Source organism: Paralichthys olivaceus, chromosome 9 (assembly GCF_024713975.1).
Source record: "Paralichthys olivaceus isolate ysfri-2021 chromosome 9, ASM2471397v2, whole genome shotgun sequence".
NCBI classification, from domain to species: Eukaryota; Metazoa; Chordata; class Actinopteri; order Pleuronectiformes; family Paralichthyidae; genus Paralichthys; species Paralichthys olivaceus.
The window spans coordinates 24059892-24082974 of record NC_091101.1 but is presented as its reverse complement, the minus strand read 5'-3'; the positions used below and the strand labels follow the sequence as shown (position 1 = coordinate 24082974).

The 23083-nt window shown below is 42.4% G+C and overlaps 1 protein-coding gene across 1 annotated transcript in view; it reads left to right on the top strand.

Moving 5' to 3' along the window:
- fat4 (FAT atypical cadherin 4) overlaps positions 1-23083 on the top strand; it is a 100634-nt gene that overhangs the window by 47781 nt on the left and 29770 nt on the right. The window contains exons 2-6 of the mRNA XM_069531436.1: positions 6133-6264; positions 12162-12423; positions 12985-13335; positions 15433-16355; positions 17661-17835. Coding sequence (XP_069387537.1) covers positions 6133-6264; positions 12162-12423; positions 12985-13335; positions 15433-16355; positions 17661-17835 — 1843 coding nt within the window. The remainder of the gene's footprint in view (positions 1-6132; positions 6265-12161; positions 12424-12984; positions 13336-15432; positions 16356-17660; positions 17836-23083) is intronic.

Genomic DNA, 23083 nt, shown 5'->3' with positions numbered 1-23083 from the left:
ATGCAGCAGACATCAGTTTGACCTCGTCTTAATTATTTAGCTGTGTTTTCTGTCGTTATTAAAAGACAGAGCCAAGATGGCATGTTGACCGGCATCCTTGACCCACAAAGCCCCAGAGTTCTTAGGCTCATAAATCTCCAACCAAGGAGACGATGATGACGTTTTATCTAAACAGTTGAAACAACCACAAGGAGGGGTATAACGGGAAGTAAAGATTAAGTGAAATAATGAGGGTCTTGTCAAAATGGTCTCCAGAGCTGCAGTTAAAAGCAGAATTCTATCATCCCAATCCCTTGAATAGCGGGGCATTCATCAGCTGTGCACAGATCATTCCATACGGTTTTCAGATTAAGCAAGGAAAACACAGACACAGGTCTGGGCTTCTTCTAGACGCTCAGTAATCCATTTCCAAAACTCAGAGGATGACAGTTTCCTTCATACGATACAGTGGCTCCTAAATAGTGCAGGATCTTTTGGCTAAATAAAGGTTTTCCAGTATGCATGGACTTCAGAATCCCCTGGAAGTTTGATCCTTGTGTTGAAGCAGTAAGGACGTCCTCACTGACCTGCATGGGTGCGGTTTCTTGAAGGTTTTGCAGTCAGCGGTTGGAGGGGGATGTACCCTCTCCGTCTGAATATGAGAAGGCTCTGCGATGACTCTCCTGCTCCTTTTGGGAAATGCAGCAGCTGGATTCTTTGTATTTTTCTGCCTCTGTTGGAATATTTTGCTAACCAGCCCAAGCTGCACCAGCCTTCCACTCTCCTCAGTCTCAAACAAAGCAGAGGCATCAGATCACCTTAGATAACCGTCATATCAGCGTTTACAAACACTGCATTATTCAAATATACCTCTGATTAGATTGGTTTGGGTTATTTATTCATCACACTTCAATGGAATCAGCATGTTTCAAAAGATTTTGTTGCTGACTCTCTTTTACGGCATTACAACAATTTCTTTGTGCTATTTAACTGTTTGTACTTTGCCAAAACCTGGGTCATTACTTTTAACAGCATATAACTCTGGCTCTGATTCAGTGATGAAGTGTTATATTTGGAATTGATTCGTAATCCCATTTTTATTTAACAAATCAGGTCCAACTCCGAGCGCAGGAGCACATCAGTGAAAACGGATGATGCAAAGTGGAATCGTTCAATCTCAGCGGCCGAGTATAACGAGAGCTGGAAGTCTGCGCTTCCCCCTCAGCCCTTGACCCCGACTCGTCAACAGCATCTAATGAGACATTTAATCATTTTGAAATGATTGTTTCCTGCAGGAGGCGCACCCTGCTCCAGTTTTTACGATCAGATGAGCTCAGCTTTTACAGGCCAACTGTTGCATCAGTTGCACTCAGAGGTCGCTTTTTTTTTTGTTCTGCAAGGTCTGGTTTGGGAAGAAAAAAATGTCAGCGCTAATGATGTGATTTTTACCCTTCTCGCTCGGAGGCTCACGGTGTTCAATGGAGTCAGCATGCACCGTATTACTCATCCGTAATGCAAACCATCGCTCACTTAATTAATCTCTACTCTCTACCGGTTATTAAAAACAACTGAGTCGGTAACTGACAAAATATGTGCACAGCCTACACGGGATTGTGCTCAAATAATACATCTCCTGCTCCTGCAGTGAGTTCCCCCCCCTCTGTCTGACTGACTGCAGAGTATTTGGCAGGACAACAAGTATGAGACGTTTCAGAGTAGGAAACATGAAAACCAGTGCTACTTCCACTGTTCAGATGTGGGTAAAATGGCAAAGGTTGTTTGCTCTCGGTGATACAGGTGAAGCTTTTTGCCTTCAGCTGTAACCGCAACTCTGGTTTCTCCTCACTTTGGATTTCAGTGGTGGGATGGGAGACGTATTTCGGTATATTCTGTTGATCTTGAGGTGAAGGTCTGTACTCTTGATGTCTGCAGTCTATTTTTACTTCTACAAGCAAGTGTTTTTTAAACACTGGGTAAATGTGGAGTGTCAGAGTCAGTGACTAACTCCGCAAAGTGTGCAGAAAGATGAGTCTGTACATTTTTCAGAGCTGAAGAGTGCAGCAGAAAATTGTTTTAGTCAGATACATTGACAACAACTGAAATATTTCTGGAGCATTCAGGAAGGAAGGTGGAATCAACGTATACTTTAGATATTTGTATTGTTCTTTCACATCCATTGCATGTGAGAAACAGCCTCAACACTTCTTCTGTTTGATTTTGCTGCTTGATTATTGAGTATTATCTCAACAAGACTCATTTGCAGAAAGAATTTAGAAAAGTCCACCTCTGCCCCTATACAATGGAGATAAATGGAATTTCGTGTGTGGTGCTACAATCCACAAATCTTCTATGATCAGATTTCATCGGGATTATATCTTTGGGAAAACAAGTTCTACAGATTATACAAAATAACTGGGACATTATTTATGGGAAAACAAGTTGTTTTTGAATGTTTAAAGTGTATTTCCCCTCTTTTAGCCCCACAAATGAATTTCTATTTGCCATCATTATATTGGGGTCACTGCAGAAATATCAAGACTCTCTGCTGTGAAAGAAATTTTTTATTTCTTTTTATATAGGTGAACTAGCCATTTAATCTTAAATTCTGTTCGTGAGAAAAGAGACCAGATTTCATAACATGTGCTCAGACGTCTAAATTATCCCACCTGACATTCCTTCATGTATCGTCTACACTCTGGGAATTTAGGGACAAGATGAATTTCTCACTGCTGAGGTCAAGCTCCTGGGCAAATACCTTCCATCACATGAGGTCTCATAATCGTCAGCACTCAGGAACCACTTGACACGTGAATCATTCATCCGTCTCCATAAATAATAAAACCCTGGCAGCCAGTTAGCAGCACCTGCAACCTGAAACAGTAGTTCGTGAAACACAATCTTATACCTTGTAAACTAATGTGTTTCACCTGCCTCAGCGTCTGGATCCAGGTAGAGGGAGTAAAACCTCTCTCCCTGCCGCTCGCAGCCTCCCCCCTCCTGACCTTGCTTCCTCTTCCTCCGATGAATTTTTCACCAGAGCTCTTTGATACATTTTTTTGTCCCGTGGGAGCATTGGTTATGCAAACTGCAAGCGTGAGGCGTAATTATTTCTCAAAACTGCACTTCTACCCTAATTAGTTCACTCCTCTGAAGTGGGCCTTGCATTATTTACACATCAAGGGGACACACAGGGCGGGAGATAAATATTCATTGTTTGTTGACTCTGCCCGGTCCCTCGGCTCAGGCGCAAGTTGAGTCGAGAGCCGCTGTCATTGTGGCTTGTTTATACGACTTCTGCATCGCTGGTGCCCAGGACATAATTTGTCTTGTTCTTCTGTAATTATCTCCACTCATGCAGAGACACACAGACACCAACTCAGAGTCGGTTTAATAAGTGGACAACATCCTTACAGGGGCACAAGCGCATCACACATGAATGAGTGTTCGCTGATGAGATTTTTGGTAATTGTGACATTGCCCCGCTGCAGCAGTGGCCTCCGAGTAGCAAACAGTAAGAGGCATATTTTATTCAGTACGACTGTGACACCATTTCCACCACGTCTCCCTCAAGCTTTTTGTTCTGGGTCATCCTTAATGAACTGAACTTTTTCTTTAAAGGAGTCAGTGGCAGCTGTTACGAGGAGTTTCCTGCTTCTGTTTGTTGCAAAGCAGATTTGTGGGACACGTGGAGTCTGCTTTTCCTGTCAGTAGCTGGGTATGAATAGGCTGCTGGTATCTGACCCTCCACCCTGGTGGCCGTACAGCCTTGAAGTCTATTGTCTGCTCCATATAGATGCCTGCTGGGAAATTGTTGTTGCTTTTAAAAACTGCGTCCATTACAGACCTTTGACAGGTTTTCTTTTCCTCATTTTCTTGTTTCATCTAACAAATGCACAGTTGTGTTTTAAGTGGGTTGTGAAAGAGAGGTGGGGCATCTGCTGACGCCTGGCACAAGAATTACCATAATCACTGTCAACATTAATGGAGATCCTATCACTGGAGAATTTAAACACGGCTTTTCCATATTTATAGAAGCAATAAACAGAGAATGCGCAGCAAAATGTCTGTTATGATTCAAAACGAGTCATGTTTACTTGCTTTGAAATGCATATTTGCGTTAGTGGATGAGTTTAAGTTGGGGGATATGAGTGGAAATGTAATATTGCCACGCCAGACACAGAACATCTGAAACTACGAATGTCTCACTTTCCCTAAGACATTTATAAAGCTGATCTTGTGTAGCTGATTCCCATTGTGCTGCCATATGTAGTTTCATGGATTCCCTGGAGCAATAAACATATTTATATGTACAGACTGTTGCTATAATAATGTTGTTTTTATTCAAGTGCTGTTGTAGGAGTTTTTAAATATGTGTTTGTGAAGTTGAAGTTCACACAAGGACAGTAGACGTGTTTTCATGGATGTCAATATTCTGATATCAACTGATTATTACAATAGTCTGAATAAGACACTGACATGTGCAAAGCCTTTTCTGATTACCTTAACTTGAATAAGGTCATACTTGGAATACGCAATAATTGAATCAAGATGTGAAGCATTTTGACCTAGATTTAAATTATGCAGACATGTTTAATCACATTATAATGTCCTATGGAATTCGTCACAGTGTTTTGCGACATAAAACAGCGTCCAACTGATGGATGACACATGCCCTCGATTCAAGTGAAAATAAGTATAGTCTTTAGTCATAAACTATATTCTGTTTAAAGTTGGAAGAAACACCATTTGTCCAAAAATATTTTGTTATCTGACATTAAAATGTTCCGTAATTGAAATTCTAACCATAAGAATCAAAAACACAAAAAGGGAAGTAGAATGTCCACATGATTGAGAAGAAAAGCTAAATGTCACTTTAACTCACTGGAAATCTCATAATTTATCCAAACAATTGATCTAATCCGAGTTTTCATTCTCACCACTGCTGCGCCTGTATTAAATTTAAGTTATCGGCGCTTCACTGGACAAAGTTTATCCACATGGGGGGTCTGCGGTCGACAGCATAATGTGTGTTTATTTTGGTTTTTAAGACATGAAAGTGAAAATCCCTGAGCTGCAGTTAGTTCTCTCTACTGTTACACTGACTGTACGTCTCCATGGAAAAGAGCCTCCAGTCATTTTTATAAACTGTGCATTTTCCATAAGCTCCAGTGACACTGGGGTATATGAGGTCTGCCATAGACCCACAGCTCTGAAGATAGAATCTAGTATGTTGTTGCAACCATCACTACGGTACAACAGCTAACACAACAACTGTTATTTTTTCTTCTTCTCATTTCAACTATCGAGACAGTTTAGTAGATACATTTTCAAGTTTGATTAAGCTATCTTGAGTTAGCGTTAGCTCCTTTGTGATTTCAGGTGTTAAAGGCAGATACGGCAATGGCCGTTACTTCACCAAGCTAGGCTAGGCTAATTACTTTTTAGCAGGATGAGTTTATCAAGTTTTATTTTTTTTTGTTAAGTTAAAAAAAACAAACTACTACATGAAAAAGACTAACCATGTAAAACCGTGTGAATGTCACTGGTCAGACAAAGCTAAAGCTAACTTTAGCCACTGCAACTCTGCTAAGCTAACACTTCCCTCTGTTATAATAAATCTGCTGTCTGTATGTAGTTAACAAGCTAAATGACTAACGTGTTGGAGCATCACTTGGATTCATTGTTAGGAAACAAGAAATAGCAGCAAAGGTTAGCAGTAGCCAACACTAGCAAACATTAGGTTTTCTTGCATACTTGTTGCGGTTTTTCCTAAATTTACATCTCAGCTGCATAATCATTTTCATGCAGTTTAACAGATGTTGAAAATGACTCTTAACTAGCTTTTTTTGAACCGTAGTTTCTGTGTTTTGGCTTTGACCTGCAGACTTCAACTATGTGATCTCCATAAATGACTTCTGACAAAACAATAATTCATCATTCTTTTGAACCTTCAAGTCAATATACGAGACCTCGTCGTTTAACAGATTTTCCTCTCAAGCCTTTTGTGATAACTTTCCACTCACCGTGCAGCTTCTCCGTCATATGAAATCCAAGTGGATCGACATGTATTGTTTTTTCGCTTCCTAACAGCTGTAGCAGGCTGAGTTTGGCAGATCTCTGACGGAAACTGTGGTGTTTATTCTTCCTCTGCAGGTGGAGATCACGCTGCAGGACGTCAACGACAACCCGCCTGTTTTCCCTAATGATATTCTTGACGTGACCATTGAGGAGAACGTCGGCGATGGCTTCAAGATAATGCAGCTAACAGCCACGGATGCAGACGAGGTAATAGCTCCCCAAGTTTCTATTTGGTCTGACAGTGTTTTTGTACTTTCCTGCGTCCGTTTTCCACTCCACTGCTCTCGGAATAGATATCCAGGGAGTGATCTGAATTAAAAGTATGCTCTACATTTTTGTTCCTAGGGTGTAGAAACCACTAAAGATTCAAATGGTTTTATGAGGCTAATGCAGCTGAAATTGAGCTAAATCAACATTTAGCTTCTTTATGTTGGACCATTCTTATCCAGATATTCATGGCAGAGGAGCCGTGGCAGGAAACGCTGCCTGTCTCTGGGGAACCTTTGTAAACCTGTGATATTTATTATGAAGGAGAGACTAGCACAGCATCCATTATGACTTTAATATGTCAGTAAATATGTATTTTAATAACATTTTCCAAAATAAAAGCTCAAGATATTTAGCTGAACGTTATAAAAATTTGAAATAACAGTAATTTAAGAGGATATATTGGAGTTTTCAGAAGATTTTCTTACTGGTTATACAACCTTAGACCTTTTCAAACTTTCTAAATAATAAAACGAGGCCACTGTGCGCCAATGTGTTTTTATTGTGCCAATGATTGGATGGGGTTTAATAAACGTCATTGGCATTGAAAAGCAGATCCCAACCTCACTTACTTGTAGACCGTTATTTGGATTAGTACTGATTCAGTGTCAACAGCACAAGATAAATCTGTATTAAAAAGCAATATATTGAACTAGAGAGCGGACACCTCCACCTGGGCCCAACAGCCCCCATTCAAAAATAGTTATGTAAATTATTTTCTGGGAAATTGAAGAAAACGCCCAAAAATACCTTATCTTTCAAAATTGGAAAAAAATCCTGGATCCACCCCTGACACGGATCCGCACCAAAATTTACTCCGGTCATCTCTTCCCAATACCACATCCTTCCACTAAGTTTGTATAATGCTGGTAAATAACACACAAACAAACAAATGCCCATTAAAACTATGATAACCTCCTTGGTGGAGTTGATAATGGATGTGAGAGAGTAAAGAGTGTGGTTTTAGGTTTAATCTATTGGATCACGTAGTTTAAGAATAGGGTTGAAACAGTAATTGAATTTATCAATTACTGTCTGACAGAAACTAATCAACAACTAATCTGTTAATAGAATAATCATTGATTTTTCTTATTAAGCAAAAACACAGTTAGGGCATTTCACTGTGGAACGAAACTTCAAATTTGGAAAATGTCTATCTTCGGAAATTGGGATGAGCATTTTTAAAATGAGCTGCACTACAGAACATTACAGAATCGTGTGCTTTAGAGTACAAGGCAGATTGTATTGGTATAAACACACAGAGAACCACTTTAAATAACATCTTCATACATCGTTCTCCTGAAATACACTCGCATGCTCTCACACTCTCCGGCAGAATAAACATAATTGAGTGATTTGTCCTTTTCTGGCTTGTGTGTTGACATAATCTGAGATGTGTTGAGGCCACTGGTGTCACAGAGTTCAGAGAAGCGTGGCCAGCAATTGATTTTTCGTCCTGCAGCTCTGACAGTTCTTCTCCAGAATCCCCACAGTTCACATTACATCACCAGCATCACTCTCAATTAGTTAAGAGCTTCATCTTTAGCTGCTTTAGACAGGATATGGACATTAAATCCTGCAGTGAGCGAAACGCAGGCTCTGGCAACATCTCCGAGTGCTGCGGTCCCTCCGTTATGCCAAAGGACACAGTTGAAATGAATGGAAAAAGTCGGGCTGTAGAAGGGAGAGCGATTAGAAAGGAGGAATATGGACTCACATTTAATGTTAACTTGTGAGGCCGCACGTTTTTTATTGCGCAGCTGTTGCCTAACCCCCTTGTCTTCGCTCTGATTGTGAGAAAAATCGTCTGGCCACTTCTCTTTTATCAAAATTGTGTATTGAATGTAAATCTCAGACCTGGAAACATGTCAGTCTTTCTCACTAAAGGAATTTTAGGGACACGATTTGATTATTTTTCTTTTTTCTGCACCAAAGCATTCACAGCTTTGATCCTGCAAAGGTTTAACATATGGTTTTAAAATCAAACTGTGCAGTTGGTCACTTTTTCCTCATGGAGTCTGGAGCTCTGTTGCATGAGATGAAACTTGAGGCTTTTTTGTAGAAAATGAAGTGTTAATCTTTACATGCACATGCAGTATAAGCATATGCATCTTTCAAATCGACTTAACAAAAGAAGTCTCTGCTCTGCCTTCAGTCAGAGATGTTAAGGAAACAGCAGACAGTTAAAACAAATGTAGAGGAGTCTTTTTAGGAATTACAGATTCTAGAGATGTTTACTCCAAACTTCAGCACTGCCATGAATAGGTTGCTAAATAGAAGCCTGTACTTCATTCCAGCTCTTAGTCTGAGCCAGATATGAGTCCAGCCAAGTCTGTGCCCACATCCTTACGCAGGAAACTTAAGTTGCGCTGACACTAAGCGTACGGAACGCATTGGTGCCGTTGCTGAGAAAGCCACATGTGTGAGCCAGTGCAGAGTAGCCAAGAGTGCAAGCTGTTGGCCAGCTGACGGGCTGAATTCAGACATCACAGTGATCCCATCCAATTTAACAGTGCTACATGTGGGATTCATGTGTGAGGGTATTAAAATGCTGTTTCTACGCATCCGTTTTTTGCTACACCCATTTCCACCCGGAATAGAAGGAAAGGGTTGCACGAGGGTTGAAAAGAAATCAATATAAAACTTTGGTCTTTTGTCTAACGTAGGCTACAGTGCCTCTCAGAAAATGTTTCTCGCCTCATTTGAAAGAAATATGCCGCCTCCTGTGCTTTTGGAAAGGCTGTGAATGTTTTATTGGAATTCTGACCTTATGTGGAAAATATGTCACAGGTAAAAACCTTTTTTAATGAAGAAAAGTGAAACAATGGGTGTTTTAGGAGAGGTCTTTGAAAGTGAGCATGGCCTCCAAATGAATTGTAATGAGTTCCAGAGGCCGGCAGACCTACTGCAAATATATTTCTGGCCACGTTTTGCAGTTGTGAAACAGATTTACACACCAGCGTCGCAGCCTATTGGCCCATCTCTTAACTTTCAAAGACTTTATCTCAAAGACAACACATTGCTTGTCTTTCAGGAGTCTGTGTTATGATTGGCCAGGCTTGCTCTGTGCAATAGCATACAGGAAGCTCGCAATCCCCGCCGGCGCTGTCTGCTTCACACCTCTCTCTTCTCATAGGAGCTGCATGCTCCCAAAAACCACTCATCTGCTAAATGAGTTTCCTTCTGCTCCAGTCTGGTACACTCTGCTCCCTGGAACGCTGCCGTTTAATTGGTCAGCCCTCTTTATTTTTTTCTCGCCCAACAACCCATTGTGTCTTTGGAGAGTTGTAAAGTAGTCAAACTCTTGAGTGGAGGTCAAGAGGGCAGCCAGTGTTGGTGCGTGAGTGTGTGTACGATCTTAATTACTTGCATTGGTTCAATGTAAAGAAAGTCAAGTGAGCAGCAAGAGGCACGAGTGCATTTAAATGAGAGTATAACTTTTGTCGTGTGTAAATGATTTTCAAAATGTGTGTGTTAGACTGTGGACCCCCTCCTAGGCCTCTCCCACCTTCCTTGCTCTGCTTTTGAACCCCATCAGAAAATTAATTGGCAAACCGCGGGTGTTGGGTTCCGGACCGCAGCCCAGGTGGCTGATGGGATTGCCAGATCTGGAGCCTCTGATTGATGACAGCAGGGTCCTTAGATGAGCAGAGCCTCGCTCCATCCTCCTCTGTTTTTTTTGTTTTTAACGGGCCTGGATCTCAGACCGGGTCTCTGGTAATGCAATGAGGGACAAGGTCAAGAAGACAGAGGTTTTATCCGTTGTGCAAAGAGGCCACGGGAGAAGAGATAAGAGCGAGTCATGAACTTGGCCTCATGATATTGACTCCAACTAAAGCGTTTGGCAAAGGCCGCCAGGTTCAGTCTGTTAAAGAAAGAATGGAAAAAGAATATTGATGGAATCTGGGCAGTTTATTTCCACTGTCACCACTCAATCGTCGACCAGCAGGATCCTAACTATCTGTATAACTTTCACAGCCCGTTAATACAACTCAACAGTTGTATGTGTGTGTAATAAACTGTTTGCATCTGAATTAACTGTATCACTCTATAAAGGTTAAATCTGTGATGTTGAATGGTCAAAGTTCAGCTGTATGCTGACGTTCTAATTTAGCACAATGTCTCTTTGTGTTGATGTACGGCTAACATGCTACTTTACAGCATCTGATACCCTTTAGCCTCGTTGGATGCATATCATTTAATTACGATACAGATTTTCAGTTGAGAGTATTGTCCACCAATTGTTTAATTTTATTAATACAGCAGCAACTTAATGCAAACTTTCAATTTCAACCTAATCCGGTCTTTATGTCGGCCTTCCCTTTGTCCCGGCAGGATCAAAAAGCATCAGACACACATGAGACGTATCTGAAAGAGTCTCTTTTAGCTTTAACCAGCTGTAACCAGAGCTCTCTCTTCATCTCTGTGAATAGCAGTGGCTTTTTGATGTTGCCTCTTCTTTTTGGCAGAAGATACAGAGAGCCAGACAGTTGTCTGATCTCTTATTGTTCCCGGCACAAATATAAATGTCAAGCTCTGTCATCGCTCTCATTCAGTTGTCACATCCCGTTCAGTCCCCTTTTCCTCTTCCAAGGCCTCATGCTACAGCCATCACATGTGTCACGGGACTTGTAGTTGAGCAGCGTAACAGGGGATCTATTAGTTGCATTTACAGAGGAACAGAACAACCCCCCCCCACAGTTCAAAGAGGAAGAGGAGTCTCACCATTCAGCTTCTTTTTCTTTCTCTCTCCACTGTGACCAATGATACATGACATATAGACTCTGTGGTTTAGGCTGTGTACAAGTAGTCTGTGTTTTTGGTTGAAAGAAATAAGAGTTACCGTGCTGCTAAAATTAAAGCCTGACCAATTATATTTCTTTGTCATGAGAGTTTGATAATATGTTTGTAAAATTAAATATATACTGGCCCATAAATCAGAAGTTTACTCCCTTCATTACTGGCCCCTTACCCCAAAATCCATATTGGTCAGACTTAAGCTAAAATCTTCTTTACGTGAAGTCAAGCTTGTCTCTTTATAGATGGATGGATAGATAGATGAATAGATTGAAGACAAGCAAAGCAATATCTTAATTTAGAGGCATGTTTTTATCATACTTTCCAATATAAATAAATATCTTAAATCTTGTGGGATAAAAGTGTTTTTAATTGATTCTCATGTACTTTGACAGATTTACTTTTACTGCTCAATATAACTTTAGTACAGGACGTTCATAAAGTTTTCCTCTTAATTTGTGTTTTACCCTTGAAATTTCCAGTGTCAGTTTCTTGGTATGTTCATGGTGTGGAGTCGCAGGTCTAATTTCTTTACATTCACTTTCTCCCCCTCCTTCTTGTGTTTGATTTTATTTGCCATCTTGTGCACAGTCTTTTTGAAACCTGTTTCCCGTCTTTGTGAAGGAGTCGCACAGTGAAGGGTTTCATTCATGCTAGATTAAAAGGTAGTTTGATCTGGAGACGTGACACGCTAACACGTGGTAAGAAATCTGATTTCCGACCAGATACAGTTGCTTTGATGCTCGTAATCATGAAGCTTTTCCTCAACGTGACCTGAGAACATACGTTTGAACCTGTTCAAAACAGTTCAGAAGGTAAATAATCTAACCTACTGGCCCCGGTGTCAGATGTATGTCCTGAGATGTTCTCGAAAACTAACTAGTATATATTGATTTCCATTTCAGTTTGGTTTGCTGCTGAAGACATATTTTGTGCCGTAAACATGTAAATCCTCTTGGGGTTTAGGTTTCTATGCTCCCCAACCCTAACCCTAACGATTTACCACAACTAATCATATCTATTTTCTGTCTTCACTTCAGGGTCCCAATGCTCTTGTGACCTACACCATCATCAGTGGGGCGGATGAGAGTTTCCGGATTGACCCGGAGTCCGGGGATCTGATCGCCACCAAGAAACTGGATCGGGAACGCCGGTCAAAATATTCCCTCCTGGTGCGCGCTGACGACGGGAAGCAGTCGTCTGACATGAGGCTGAACATAACCGTCAAGGACATCAACGACCACACGCCCAAGTTCTCCCGCACAACGTACTCGTTTGATATTGCCGAAGACATGGCACCAGGTAAACTCTGAGACAGGACTCAGACAGGCAGTCTTTTTGACTTCTGCAAAAGTAGTTTGACAATTCTGTTAAGATCATCAAGAGCATCAAATTATTGGGAGCAGCTTCTTTGTAGTCGTTTATAAGACGGTCGTAGCTCTCACAAATCATCCCTGTGTTCCTCAAGGGGAAAATCAAGGGTTCAATAGGACAAAGGGACGATAGCTGATATTTGATTTATATGGAAATCTATCAACGGCCAGTGGGATTTACAATAATACTGAAAACTGTCTGGAACTTCTTCAATTAGAAGAGAAATATAAGACAGAAGAGTTTGATCATTATGCAGCAAATCAAACTGAGAAAGTACAAATAAATCATTCTGTCATTGGCTGTTTAATCTGTGATATCATCAACGCAAGAACATCCAGTTATTTTAGCAATTGGCAACATGATCACTGAGTGTCTGGTTTTAATAAAGAGCCGTATTAACCTCCTGCAGATATATTAAAGTAATTTGTCCGATTTGGAGGAAAAATCTAACTTCTCGCCTCCGTGTCACAACTCGTCTGACTCGCACAGGCTCCATCGTGGCGGCGATCCTGGCCAGCGACTCTGACTCAGGAGTGAACGGAGAGGTCACCTACTCACTGGAGGAAGACGACGAAGACGAGACGTTCCTCCTGAACCCGGTGACGGGAGTCTTCAACGTGACGCGCTCTCTAGACTACGAGGTGCAGCAGTACTACATTCTGACAGCGAGGGCTCAAGATGGCGGCGGGCAGGCCAGCACGGTCAGAGTGTATTTCAACGTGCTGGACGTGAACGACAACCCACCCATCTTCAACACCACGGCGTACAGCACGTCTGTATCTGAGAGTCTGCCGCCTGGATCCAGTATCATCACTGTCGGGGCCACTGATGCTGATGATGGTACGTACATGTAAACATATGGTCTGATAATGCGGATTATTATTCCTCTAAACATGGCAGCTTTTTTAAAATCATGATCCATGAAGCATTCCTGGCAAAATTGGGGAAAACATCATAAAAAAAAAAAAGCCAAGTCTTGCAATGTTCCAAATTCTTGGATCCGGCTGCAGATCTGCACCGAAATTACATGGGTTCTTTCCTGACCCATAATGCATCCTTCCACCAAGTTTCGTGGCAATCCCATAAGTAGAACTAACAGAAAAACATTTGCAGATGAAAACAAAAAATAAAATAAAACTGCAGACTGTGACCGTGATGTCGGATATATTTTGGCACTGATTTGACTCCATATTCTCAGCTGTAAGGAGACTGACTGGACATATCTTTGACAGCACTCCATATTTAGAAGCATGTTGCCGTTGTGGAAAATCCAGATAAAGCTGCATTAAGGCAAAGGATACACGTCACGTTTTAAATTGTATTTATATCCCAGTTAAATCTATTTAAATCCTGGTCAAGTGTTCCAGAGATGTCGGTTTATTTAAGGAAAACCTTTCTGTGAGAAAGTGAAGCACTAATGTACTTTTAAAGTGAATAAATCAAGTGTGAGTGAACCATAGAAGATCCATTTAATGTAGGCCTGTCATTTTGTTATGAGAGTCGGTTACACAGCAGCTCTTAAACCTACATTTTATTTTTCATTTTTATGTTGCGCTACGCATGAATGATTTGATGAAAAACAAGCATCCTCAGCGTGTTATTAAGTGGCTTGAGTTATTTCTACGTTTCAGGTGGTGGGCTTTGCGTTCGTCAAGTGCCGTGCGGTATCTGAACGGTCACCGCTTCTCTCCCCTGCTGTAATTACCGCCTCACCCGGGCCTAATGTGGTTATATTGACCTACATTCCTGGGAAATACACTGCCTGGTTCTCAACCCGAGTCTGGCTTCTTCCTCCACCGTCCACATAATCTGACCGCGTCATCCTCTCAGATATATAGCCGCCGCTTTCCACCGTCAAAATAAAACACCGCCATTGTTAGCACTTCCTAAGCCCTGACCCTCGACCCCAGACTCTGTCTCTAGACGATGTAGCCTAAACTCTGTTGGAAGCAGCACTCTGGCTTTTGATAAGGGATTACTTGTGTACTGTAAATACACGCTGGAGTGTGGGAAGGTGCCGGCGCTTTCCACATGAATACCCCGTTGAGTTGAATTACAGACGCTCAATTTAAGCTCATTTTAACCCCCCCACTTCCAGCGGAGTGGTACGGATTAGGCCAGATTTCAAGGTTAGATAGTTTACTGCGTCCCTTCAACACCGTCAAACTGCAGTTATGTCGTTTAAATGAATGTTTCAGTCGTGAGGGATTTTCCACGGCAGCACAATGGCACTATCTAGTTCAGGAAGTGGTTCTCTGTGGTGTTTCTGGTTCGATAGCGATCTGTCACGCTGCATGAATGAATCGTCCACTTGGAGGACAAGAGCGGCAGCCAGAGCTACAGCTGCTGCACTCGTACAATTTGTGGAAATGGATGTTGATAACACTCATAGGTGCCTGATTCAGACAGACACAGCAAATTTAACAATTGCATCTGGAACAATGGACTCCAGTCAAGGATATCAGCACTTGACCTCCATTATACGATCCACTTATCAGTTGTTTTGTTTTATTAATGCAAGGTCATTACAAATAGTAGGAAAACATCATAACTCAGACTAAATGTACAAAAATAGAAGATGCAACATCTGCTCAAATGCAAATTCTTCACATTTTACTCAACTTAAATGTTGGTTAATCCTTCAGTCTGAGAAAAGTGACACAAATGACTGGAATCAGAAACCTTCATTTAATTTCACAGAGAGTAAAATCCTGGCAAAGTAAAAAGAATCAATAATGATCACACTCTAATTGTCATTTATTTATCAGATGATTTTGGTTGCTGAAGCTCTAAATTTAAAGCATAGGAAGTTAATCAACTTGTGTATTAACCTAGTTTAGGTCTAAAAGGTCACTGTAAATTAAATATAACTCTGAAATGTCACCGTTATCATTCTCCTCTGATTCACTCTTGGGAATGTGTGTCTCTGTGTTTTAGGCCCAAACGCCCAGCTCCTCTACAAAATTGCCTCTGGCGATTCCCAGAGTCACTTCGTCATCACCAAGGAAGGAGTCCTCCAAACCAAGAGGGCCCTGGACCGAGAAACACAATCCTTCTACAACCTGGTGATCACCGTCAACGACCTGGCTCCACCTCCCATGGCCCGCTTCACCAGCACGGCTCAGGTGTCCATCATCCTGCTGGACGTCAACGACTGCCCGCCGACCTTCACCTCCCAGAAGATGACCTACATCCAGGAGAACACGCCTGTGGACACGGTGGTGTTTACTGCCCAGGCGACGGACGCTGACAGCGGGCCCAACAGCTACGTTGAGTACTCCCTCAGGGGACCGTACGGTAACAAGTTCAGCATCGGTACAGTGGATGGAGACGTCAGGTTGGTGGGGGAACTCGACCGGGAGGAGCTTTCCAACTACACCCTCACAGTTGTGGCCACAGATAAAGGAGAACCGTCTCTGTCTTCAACCATGGATGTGACCATGATGGTTCTGGACGTCAACGACAACACGCCAAGCTTCTCACAGAATATCTACGACATTGAGATCGAGGAGAACACCCTGACGGGGACCGATGTCATCCAGGTGTTCGCTAGTGATGCTGACGAGGGCACCAACGGCCAGATTCGATTTTCATTCTCGGCAGGCAACGCCAACTCCGATTTCAGGATTGATTCAGTCACCGGGGTGATTTCAGTGGCCAAGCTGCTGGACCGCGAAGCACGTTCTTCGTATTCGCTCGTGGTGCAAGCTGCAGACCGCGGCAGCAGCCCCAGGGTGGACCGGGCGACTGTCAACATAGTGCTGCTGGACGTCAACGACTGCTCACCTGTGTTTGAGCTCTCGCCTTACACAGTTAATGTGCAGGAGAACCTGGAGAGCCTGCCGAAAAACATTCTGCAGGTCAGTGTGTTTGTTTTCTATTCAATGAAACTCAAGCGGTTCGGATGTCGTTAACATTCACAGACAGGCTCTGCTGAGCGAAGAGAGCGCCATTGTTTTGAATGACAGTCCTGAGACCTCAAACAGGGTAATGCCTTAACCAACTTTATTGGAATACTAACGTAATAACTGCAGGTATGTGAACAGCGGTGCCGTCGCGCTAAACCACTTTGCCCGGTGGTCTTATTTTGCTAAATGTCATAACAGATACCTGCCTGAAATGATAAAGAAATAATTATCTGCTGAAAGCCGCTCTGCACGATTTAGGCTTGATAGGGTTTCACCGAAATATGAAACTCGACAAGGAAAATTAAACTTCTGACCACCTTGATGACTAAATGAGGCATGAATGGTTTAAAAAATGAAAGGAAAGCACTGATTTCCAGTGACGCAGCCGTTTCATTTTCTTACCTTGTGAGGAAATGAGGGAACAGTAATGTGAGGGGAGAAGGGGGGGGGGGTGCTGTTATGGTAGGTTTTGCCACACAAGAGCTCACATCTGTACACTAACCTGGATCTGCCTGTCTGCGGCCCGCACGGCAGGAGCCCACAGTGCATTCTGGGAAAACCAGTGAGTAGTTTAGTGAAGAATTAGACTCGCTAAGAGTTTGATTCCTGAATAAACGTCTGTGCTTTGAGCAGCCTAAAGGGCAGAGGATGCTTTTTGGACTCTTTCTTTTTTTTGTGGATTCCCTGGGAAAGTCTGATTAGACAAAGTGAATAAGTAATGATCTGCCTCCCCTCAACAATTACCTTCATGGTGCAGCTGAGCACCGTGATGGTGATTAAACCTCTGCTGCTCCAGTGGAAACGCTAAATGAAGGTGCTGGTTGTACTGGGTTGTGTATGTGGTCGTGGTAATTATCGGAGACACCCCTCGTTAGGCTTCAAGACACAGTTTTGTGTCCAGCGATGTAAAGTGATCTAAGTACGTTAATTATATACTTGTACTTATCTCGCTTTCAATGTATTTTTACTTTTGTACTTCACAGATGAAGATTTTACAGATGAAGATTTTACATTAAATATTCTGCATCTAGAAAATGATGCACTGCATGAAAAGGTTCAAATTAGCCCGACATTAAGGACTTACAAGAAACTAAAGATTTAAGATTTAAATAAAAACAGTTCGCACCAGACACAAAAATGAGCAGGAAATTAAAAGCTCATATTTGTATTCAAGCCCAGGACTTTAAAATAATGTACTAACTCCCTTGATTTCTTCTAAACAAACTTTCTCATGATCTCCATTTCTTTAATTTCCAGGTTGTTGCCAGAGATGACGACCAAGGTGCCAACAGTCAGCTGAGCTACATGCTGACCGGTGGAAACGATGAGGGTGCGTTCAGCCTCTCGTCCAGCGGCCAGCTGAGCCTGATGCAGACTCTGGACCGCGAGGCCCAGGGGAAATACGTCCTGCTGATCACAGCCACCGACTCAGGTACGACCGCAGCCGAAGTTTGGGAGCTGGTCACATCATGAAAAGTAAAAAGATGATTTCAGGAACAGACACTTGGCTCTTCAGTGTCATGTTTCTGTTTATAGCGTTCCCGAATCGTTTGTTTATGTCTGAACTGGTACCACATTCAACTTATCATCCACGATCTGGTGTTTCTGGTGCGGACTCAGCACTGTGTGATCTGCCCTTTCATGGGCTTTGTTGAATTCCAGCAGGGCTAGAAAAATATTTAGTAATCAGGCTGCAAAACCAAGCTGCAAAAGGCACATTTTCATAAACTAACAGCAATGTCAACAAACAGCATTTTGATTTCATAGTGTAGCGCAGCGCTCTTTTTGTGTGGCATGATAACCCAAACATTCAGGAGTTTTTAGCTTGCAAAATAGTGGGTGTTTTTCAACTTATTCCCCAGAAGTCCTTTCAGCGGGTTCGATTGAATAGCATCCTCTGTTTATTTGGATACGGCGGTAGAGCTTGTTATAGCCAGATAAAAGGTTAACTTGTTATTGCATAGAGGCCAGTTAATGTGCAGTTAAAGGAGTACATGCGTATCCCCGTCGCAGCCAAATCACATGGTGTGCCAGTTAAGTATATGTTCCCCCAAGCTTCTCTGGCACGGCCGTCATGGTCTGAGGGTTGTTCTGTTTCATTCCTGGTCCGGACATGTGACCGTTCATAACGCCGGGTATTTTTGACCGTGCACAAGCTTTGGTGCGAATTGGGATGATGTTGCGTGTAGCGTCCTGTTTTTGAAAAATGTTACCTTCCTTTTCTGAGCGTTTTATCCGAGAGCTGTGTTTGAATAATTTTCATTTTTGTGGGAGAAATGTATTTTCAGGAGAAAAATCAAAAAAGTGTGCAGCGGATGATAAAAGTCACAAAAAATGTTGTATATTTTTTCAGCAAATTTTGTTTAAGGTTTTCTTGCCTCATATGCTGTTTAGAGGTCTGTGCCACATGGACAAAGTTACCCAACATACTAATTAGGATTTGATCCCGTTTTGTGTGCTTCACAAGGAGTCCATATTTAGATCTCTGACAACAATTCCAAAATATTTTGACAGGACGTTTCAGTACAATGTTGGTGAGAGGCATAGAGAGGGATTTGGGGTCGAATATCAAAATATCGAAAACCCCATAATCATCGTACGGGCCAAATTACCCAGCAGCATTTTCTCACATTTTTGAGGCCTCGGCTGGGACGATGGGGGGAAATGGTTCTCCCAGGCCCTATCTGGCAGGAAATGCTGAAGGTGGATGGTGTAGACATGTCTCCAAGTCTGCTGTCTACCATGACCCGACTTCAACCACAGACATTCATCTCTACATGTTAAAGTCTGCCTTTATCCTCCCTGTGCTGCTTCTATCCCCAAAAACACACGTGAAACCCAGAAAGAGGATTTATCATCCAGAGAAACCCTCAGCTTCGTTTTTAATGTTTACATGAGTGAATCACAGCCTGGCGTTTAGGGTGTGTGAGTGGTGAGACTGTAGCTGTGACCCGATCCAGGGGCCGACTCCTTCAGAGGTTGAGTTGAAGCGTGACACTCAAGCTTCTCGTCGAGGTTGGCCAGAGAAGGATCCACGTGATGGAGCCTTTGTTTCACCAACTGTGATGTCAGCATCTTAAAATGCTGCAAATCACTAAACTCTGCACAGCCTGAGCTGAAAGCCTGTGTAAGATAATAAACCATAATAATAAAAGTTCAAAAATGTAGTCAAAAATGTTGATCTATAAACATTAACCAAATAATTTATAAATATAGAGAATGTTGTTATTATTATAGTTTTGTATTTTGGCTCGATGGGAACACGATCTCACAAATAACAATCCCCTGACGCCACCACCCACCACATGTTATAAAGCGAAATGACGTCATAATGAGCTGACTATGTGCTGAGGTAGAAGACGGAGGCCTTGACTTTCTCCTCTCGATGTTTTAGCTTCTGTAGATTGTATTTTAAGTTCGATTTAAACAGGTTCATGTAAACCAGCCAGGGGGCTTCAGGACCCTCCGTGTCTTGCTGACTGAGACAGCTGGAAACAAAAGGGTGTTGGATCTCGTCCTGGCTCGTGAAGCAGAAACGTCTGTCTTTATTTGAAAATGTGGCGTCCATACAAGCTGCGTAAAGGTATTTTATTTTATTATATTACAAGCTGTCTTCTTGAGAGGAAACTTGGGATATTTTTGTTTTTCTCTGTTTATGGAAAGTTGTTTGCAGCTTGTCTTGAGTTCACCGGTTGTGCAGATAGAGGAGGATACATGAGGGTCTGCAGGGTCCCAGACTGATCTCGCTGTTCGGCCAAACATCTGGATCAGCTTCGGGCAAATCAGATTTTTAAGCCACTGCTTAGCAACATCCAAGTTATGCCTGCCTGGAAGAATGTAAAACAATGAGATCTCCAACAGAGTCGCACAATAAAATACTTTTGCCAGGCCTTGTTGCTGGAATGACTTTAAGCAGACATCCGTGGTTGTTGGAAACATAATGTTGTACACGTTACAGCTGCTCAGCTGTGGAGTATTTGCAGCTGATAAATCTTTTCAAAGTGTTAAAAAATGTTTGTCAGCATCATTTCCGTTATCTACACTTCAGTCTTTACCAACTTTACATTACACGGAGAGACTTGAGTCCATCTTTTACTGATTAAATTGTTTTCTGAAGGAGAAAATAGCCAGAAGCTCTTTTTTTGTTCTGCTGTCCTCATGTGTAGAAGTCAATTCGGGTCAAAACAGTTTTGAGTTGTCGATAAGAAAGTTGGATGTTTGTTGTATTTAAATTTTGGTATTCTGATATTAATGTTATGTTTTGTTTTAAGAATCTTATTCCCTAATTTCATGTTTTTTTTTATTTCCCTGGGTTACAATGTGTTTTTCTAACTATTTTACAAGACAAATTAGAGTGTAATTAAAGTAGTTAAGCTCAGTTTGAGAAGACGGGGGGTGATGGTAAAGTTGAAATGGCCAAAACTGATGGAAAGTCTGATTAAATGAATGATAGTTAACACACACACAAACATGTCAGGTGGTGTGAACACTTTTGTGTAGTACGTGTGTTCCCTCCGAGTTTCTGCGAGTCTGCGTGTGGTGGTGAGAGCATCCTCCGGGCGCATTGACATGCACCGCGTTTGGTCACATTTATTAAAGCAGAAGGCACAGTAAATCCCTCGGCCCATCTCTATTATAGCGGACACGGTCGCGCAGAAATCCCACGTCTCGCACATCCCTGCAGCATGTCTCTGCAAAGCGCCTCGCTGTTTGTGTACGGCCCTTTTGGACGGTGGGTGAGGGGAAGTGTTCGAGGCTAAACGGACGCTAAGCAGATGAAGAATTTTAATGACCGTCCCTGTTTAAAAAAGCAGGATCTTTTATTGTCTTAAATGGCTCCCATGAATCTGGAGTGTAAACCCTCCAGTCTTGTTGGGTTTTAGCTTTGACTGAATAATGATCATGAGCCTGCAGCTGCACAAAACCAATCCACCTCTGTCATATTAGCAGAATAGAAGTCCTGCATGAGCACTGATAACGCTGTGTTAAATTGTGTTTGCTGCATTGCTGAACAACGCTCGCCACAGTAAACATTTTACGGGGTTCGATTCTGGAGTTTGTTTCTAGTGGCAACACAGAACTCGGCCAAATAAAATATCAGGTTCCTCAAATGAGCTTTAACAGAGCAGTAACATTCTGGATCAGCTCTTAAAAAACTCATTTTTTTCCCCCTATCGCCTGTTTTCTCTTTTCCACTCTCTGGTAAACCCTTGAACAATTGCTGGATCTGAATGTTTGGGTAAATAGCTCTGGTGAGTAATGGCGGTGGAGGGGGTTTAAAAAAAGGTGGTGTGGGTTGGATGATTAGTGCCTCAGCTTGGCAGGATCCACTTTTTAATGATGTTTATTCTCTCTGTTTCTCTCAGGACCCTGGTTAGCACACCACGCTCTCACAAAGCAAATTTTATCATAACTAGTGTGAGTGATCGTATGCGATTACTCCTAAACACTCTTCCGCCGTCATATCTCATATTTATACGAGCCAAGCATGAACATTACAGAGCCGTTTTACGAGCACGTTTTCCCTCTCTCACGCTGGTTGTGATTATTATGTTGGTATTTCTCTGTCACCCTAAAATAGGAAACAGTCGCTGAAGCATTGACAGATGCTAAATGGGGATTTTCAACAATGCAGGAAATAAACAAACACCATTGTTGTTGAATCACAAAAAGTAAATCTCACCACAGGCTCAGATGTGTCGCTCAAAAAGATGCACTGCTCGAGTGTTGGTGTACGTTGCATGTCTGAACCCTATGCAAAACATATGTGGAAGATATTATGCAAAAGTATTCAGATGTGGCTCCATAAATAACTCGCAAGCAACATTTAGGTTTAATTTGACGAACGCCTCTGAGAGTTCTGTATAGTTAGAAATATTTTTTACCCCTCTCCCTCGCAGTGTTCTGCTGAGATATCTCTTTCCCTCCGCTGCCTGTTTACTGTGAGAAAACCTCTGTTTGCTCTGTTATATTTGGCAAACGGTGCAATGGGACAGCTCGCACCCTCGGCTCCTCTGGGGCCTTTCACGGGTGCCGGACGGGGTCGCATTAAAAGAAGCTTTGTCGCAAAGCAACAGGTTCTCAGAGGCACAAAAATGTCAATTTTGCTTCTATTGGGGCCAGTTCTCTACCCCCCCCTCGTCTCCCTGCCCCCCTAGTAATGATGTTTTATTTACGCTGTCTCTTAAGAGCACAATCTAGCTGCAGTCCATAAACCGTAATTAACCGTTTAGCCCTAAGCTTCAGGCTACAGATGGGCTGTCTCATAAATTTACACATTCATCCGTCTTCCCTAAGTCAACCTGTCCTCAACTTCCCGCTTTAATGAACCCAGTAGTTTGGACTTTGCAGCTTTGTCCTTTTTTTTTTTTTCTGTGTGAAGCTCAGTTCTGTTTTTTTTTGGGATGAAACGTGAGTCAATCATAAACATTATTGAAGTAAGAGATTATCTCTTGTGCCAGCAGAGACACTCAAACCTGCTTCTTAGCCCGGCTTAGACCCAGCAACTCGGGGCAACTCGCAGCTTTTTCCCAGGAGGTGGGTGCTGCTGTTTCCCTCAAATCGACCCCCTGCGAGGCGCTCACAGCAGCGTGCGGCCCCATAGCAGCTGCAGCGGTCAGAAAACACATAGCTTAATCGTCATTAACACGTGTATTTGTACCCCCTCCGGCTCAGAAAGT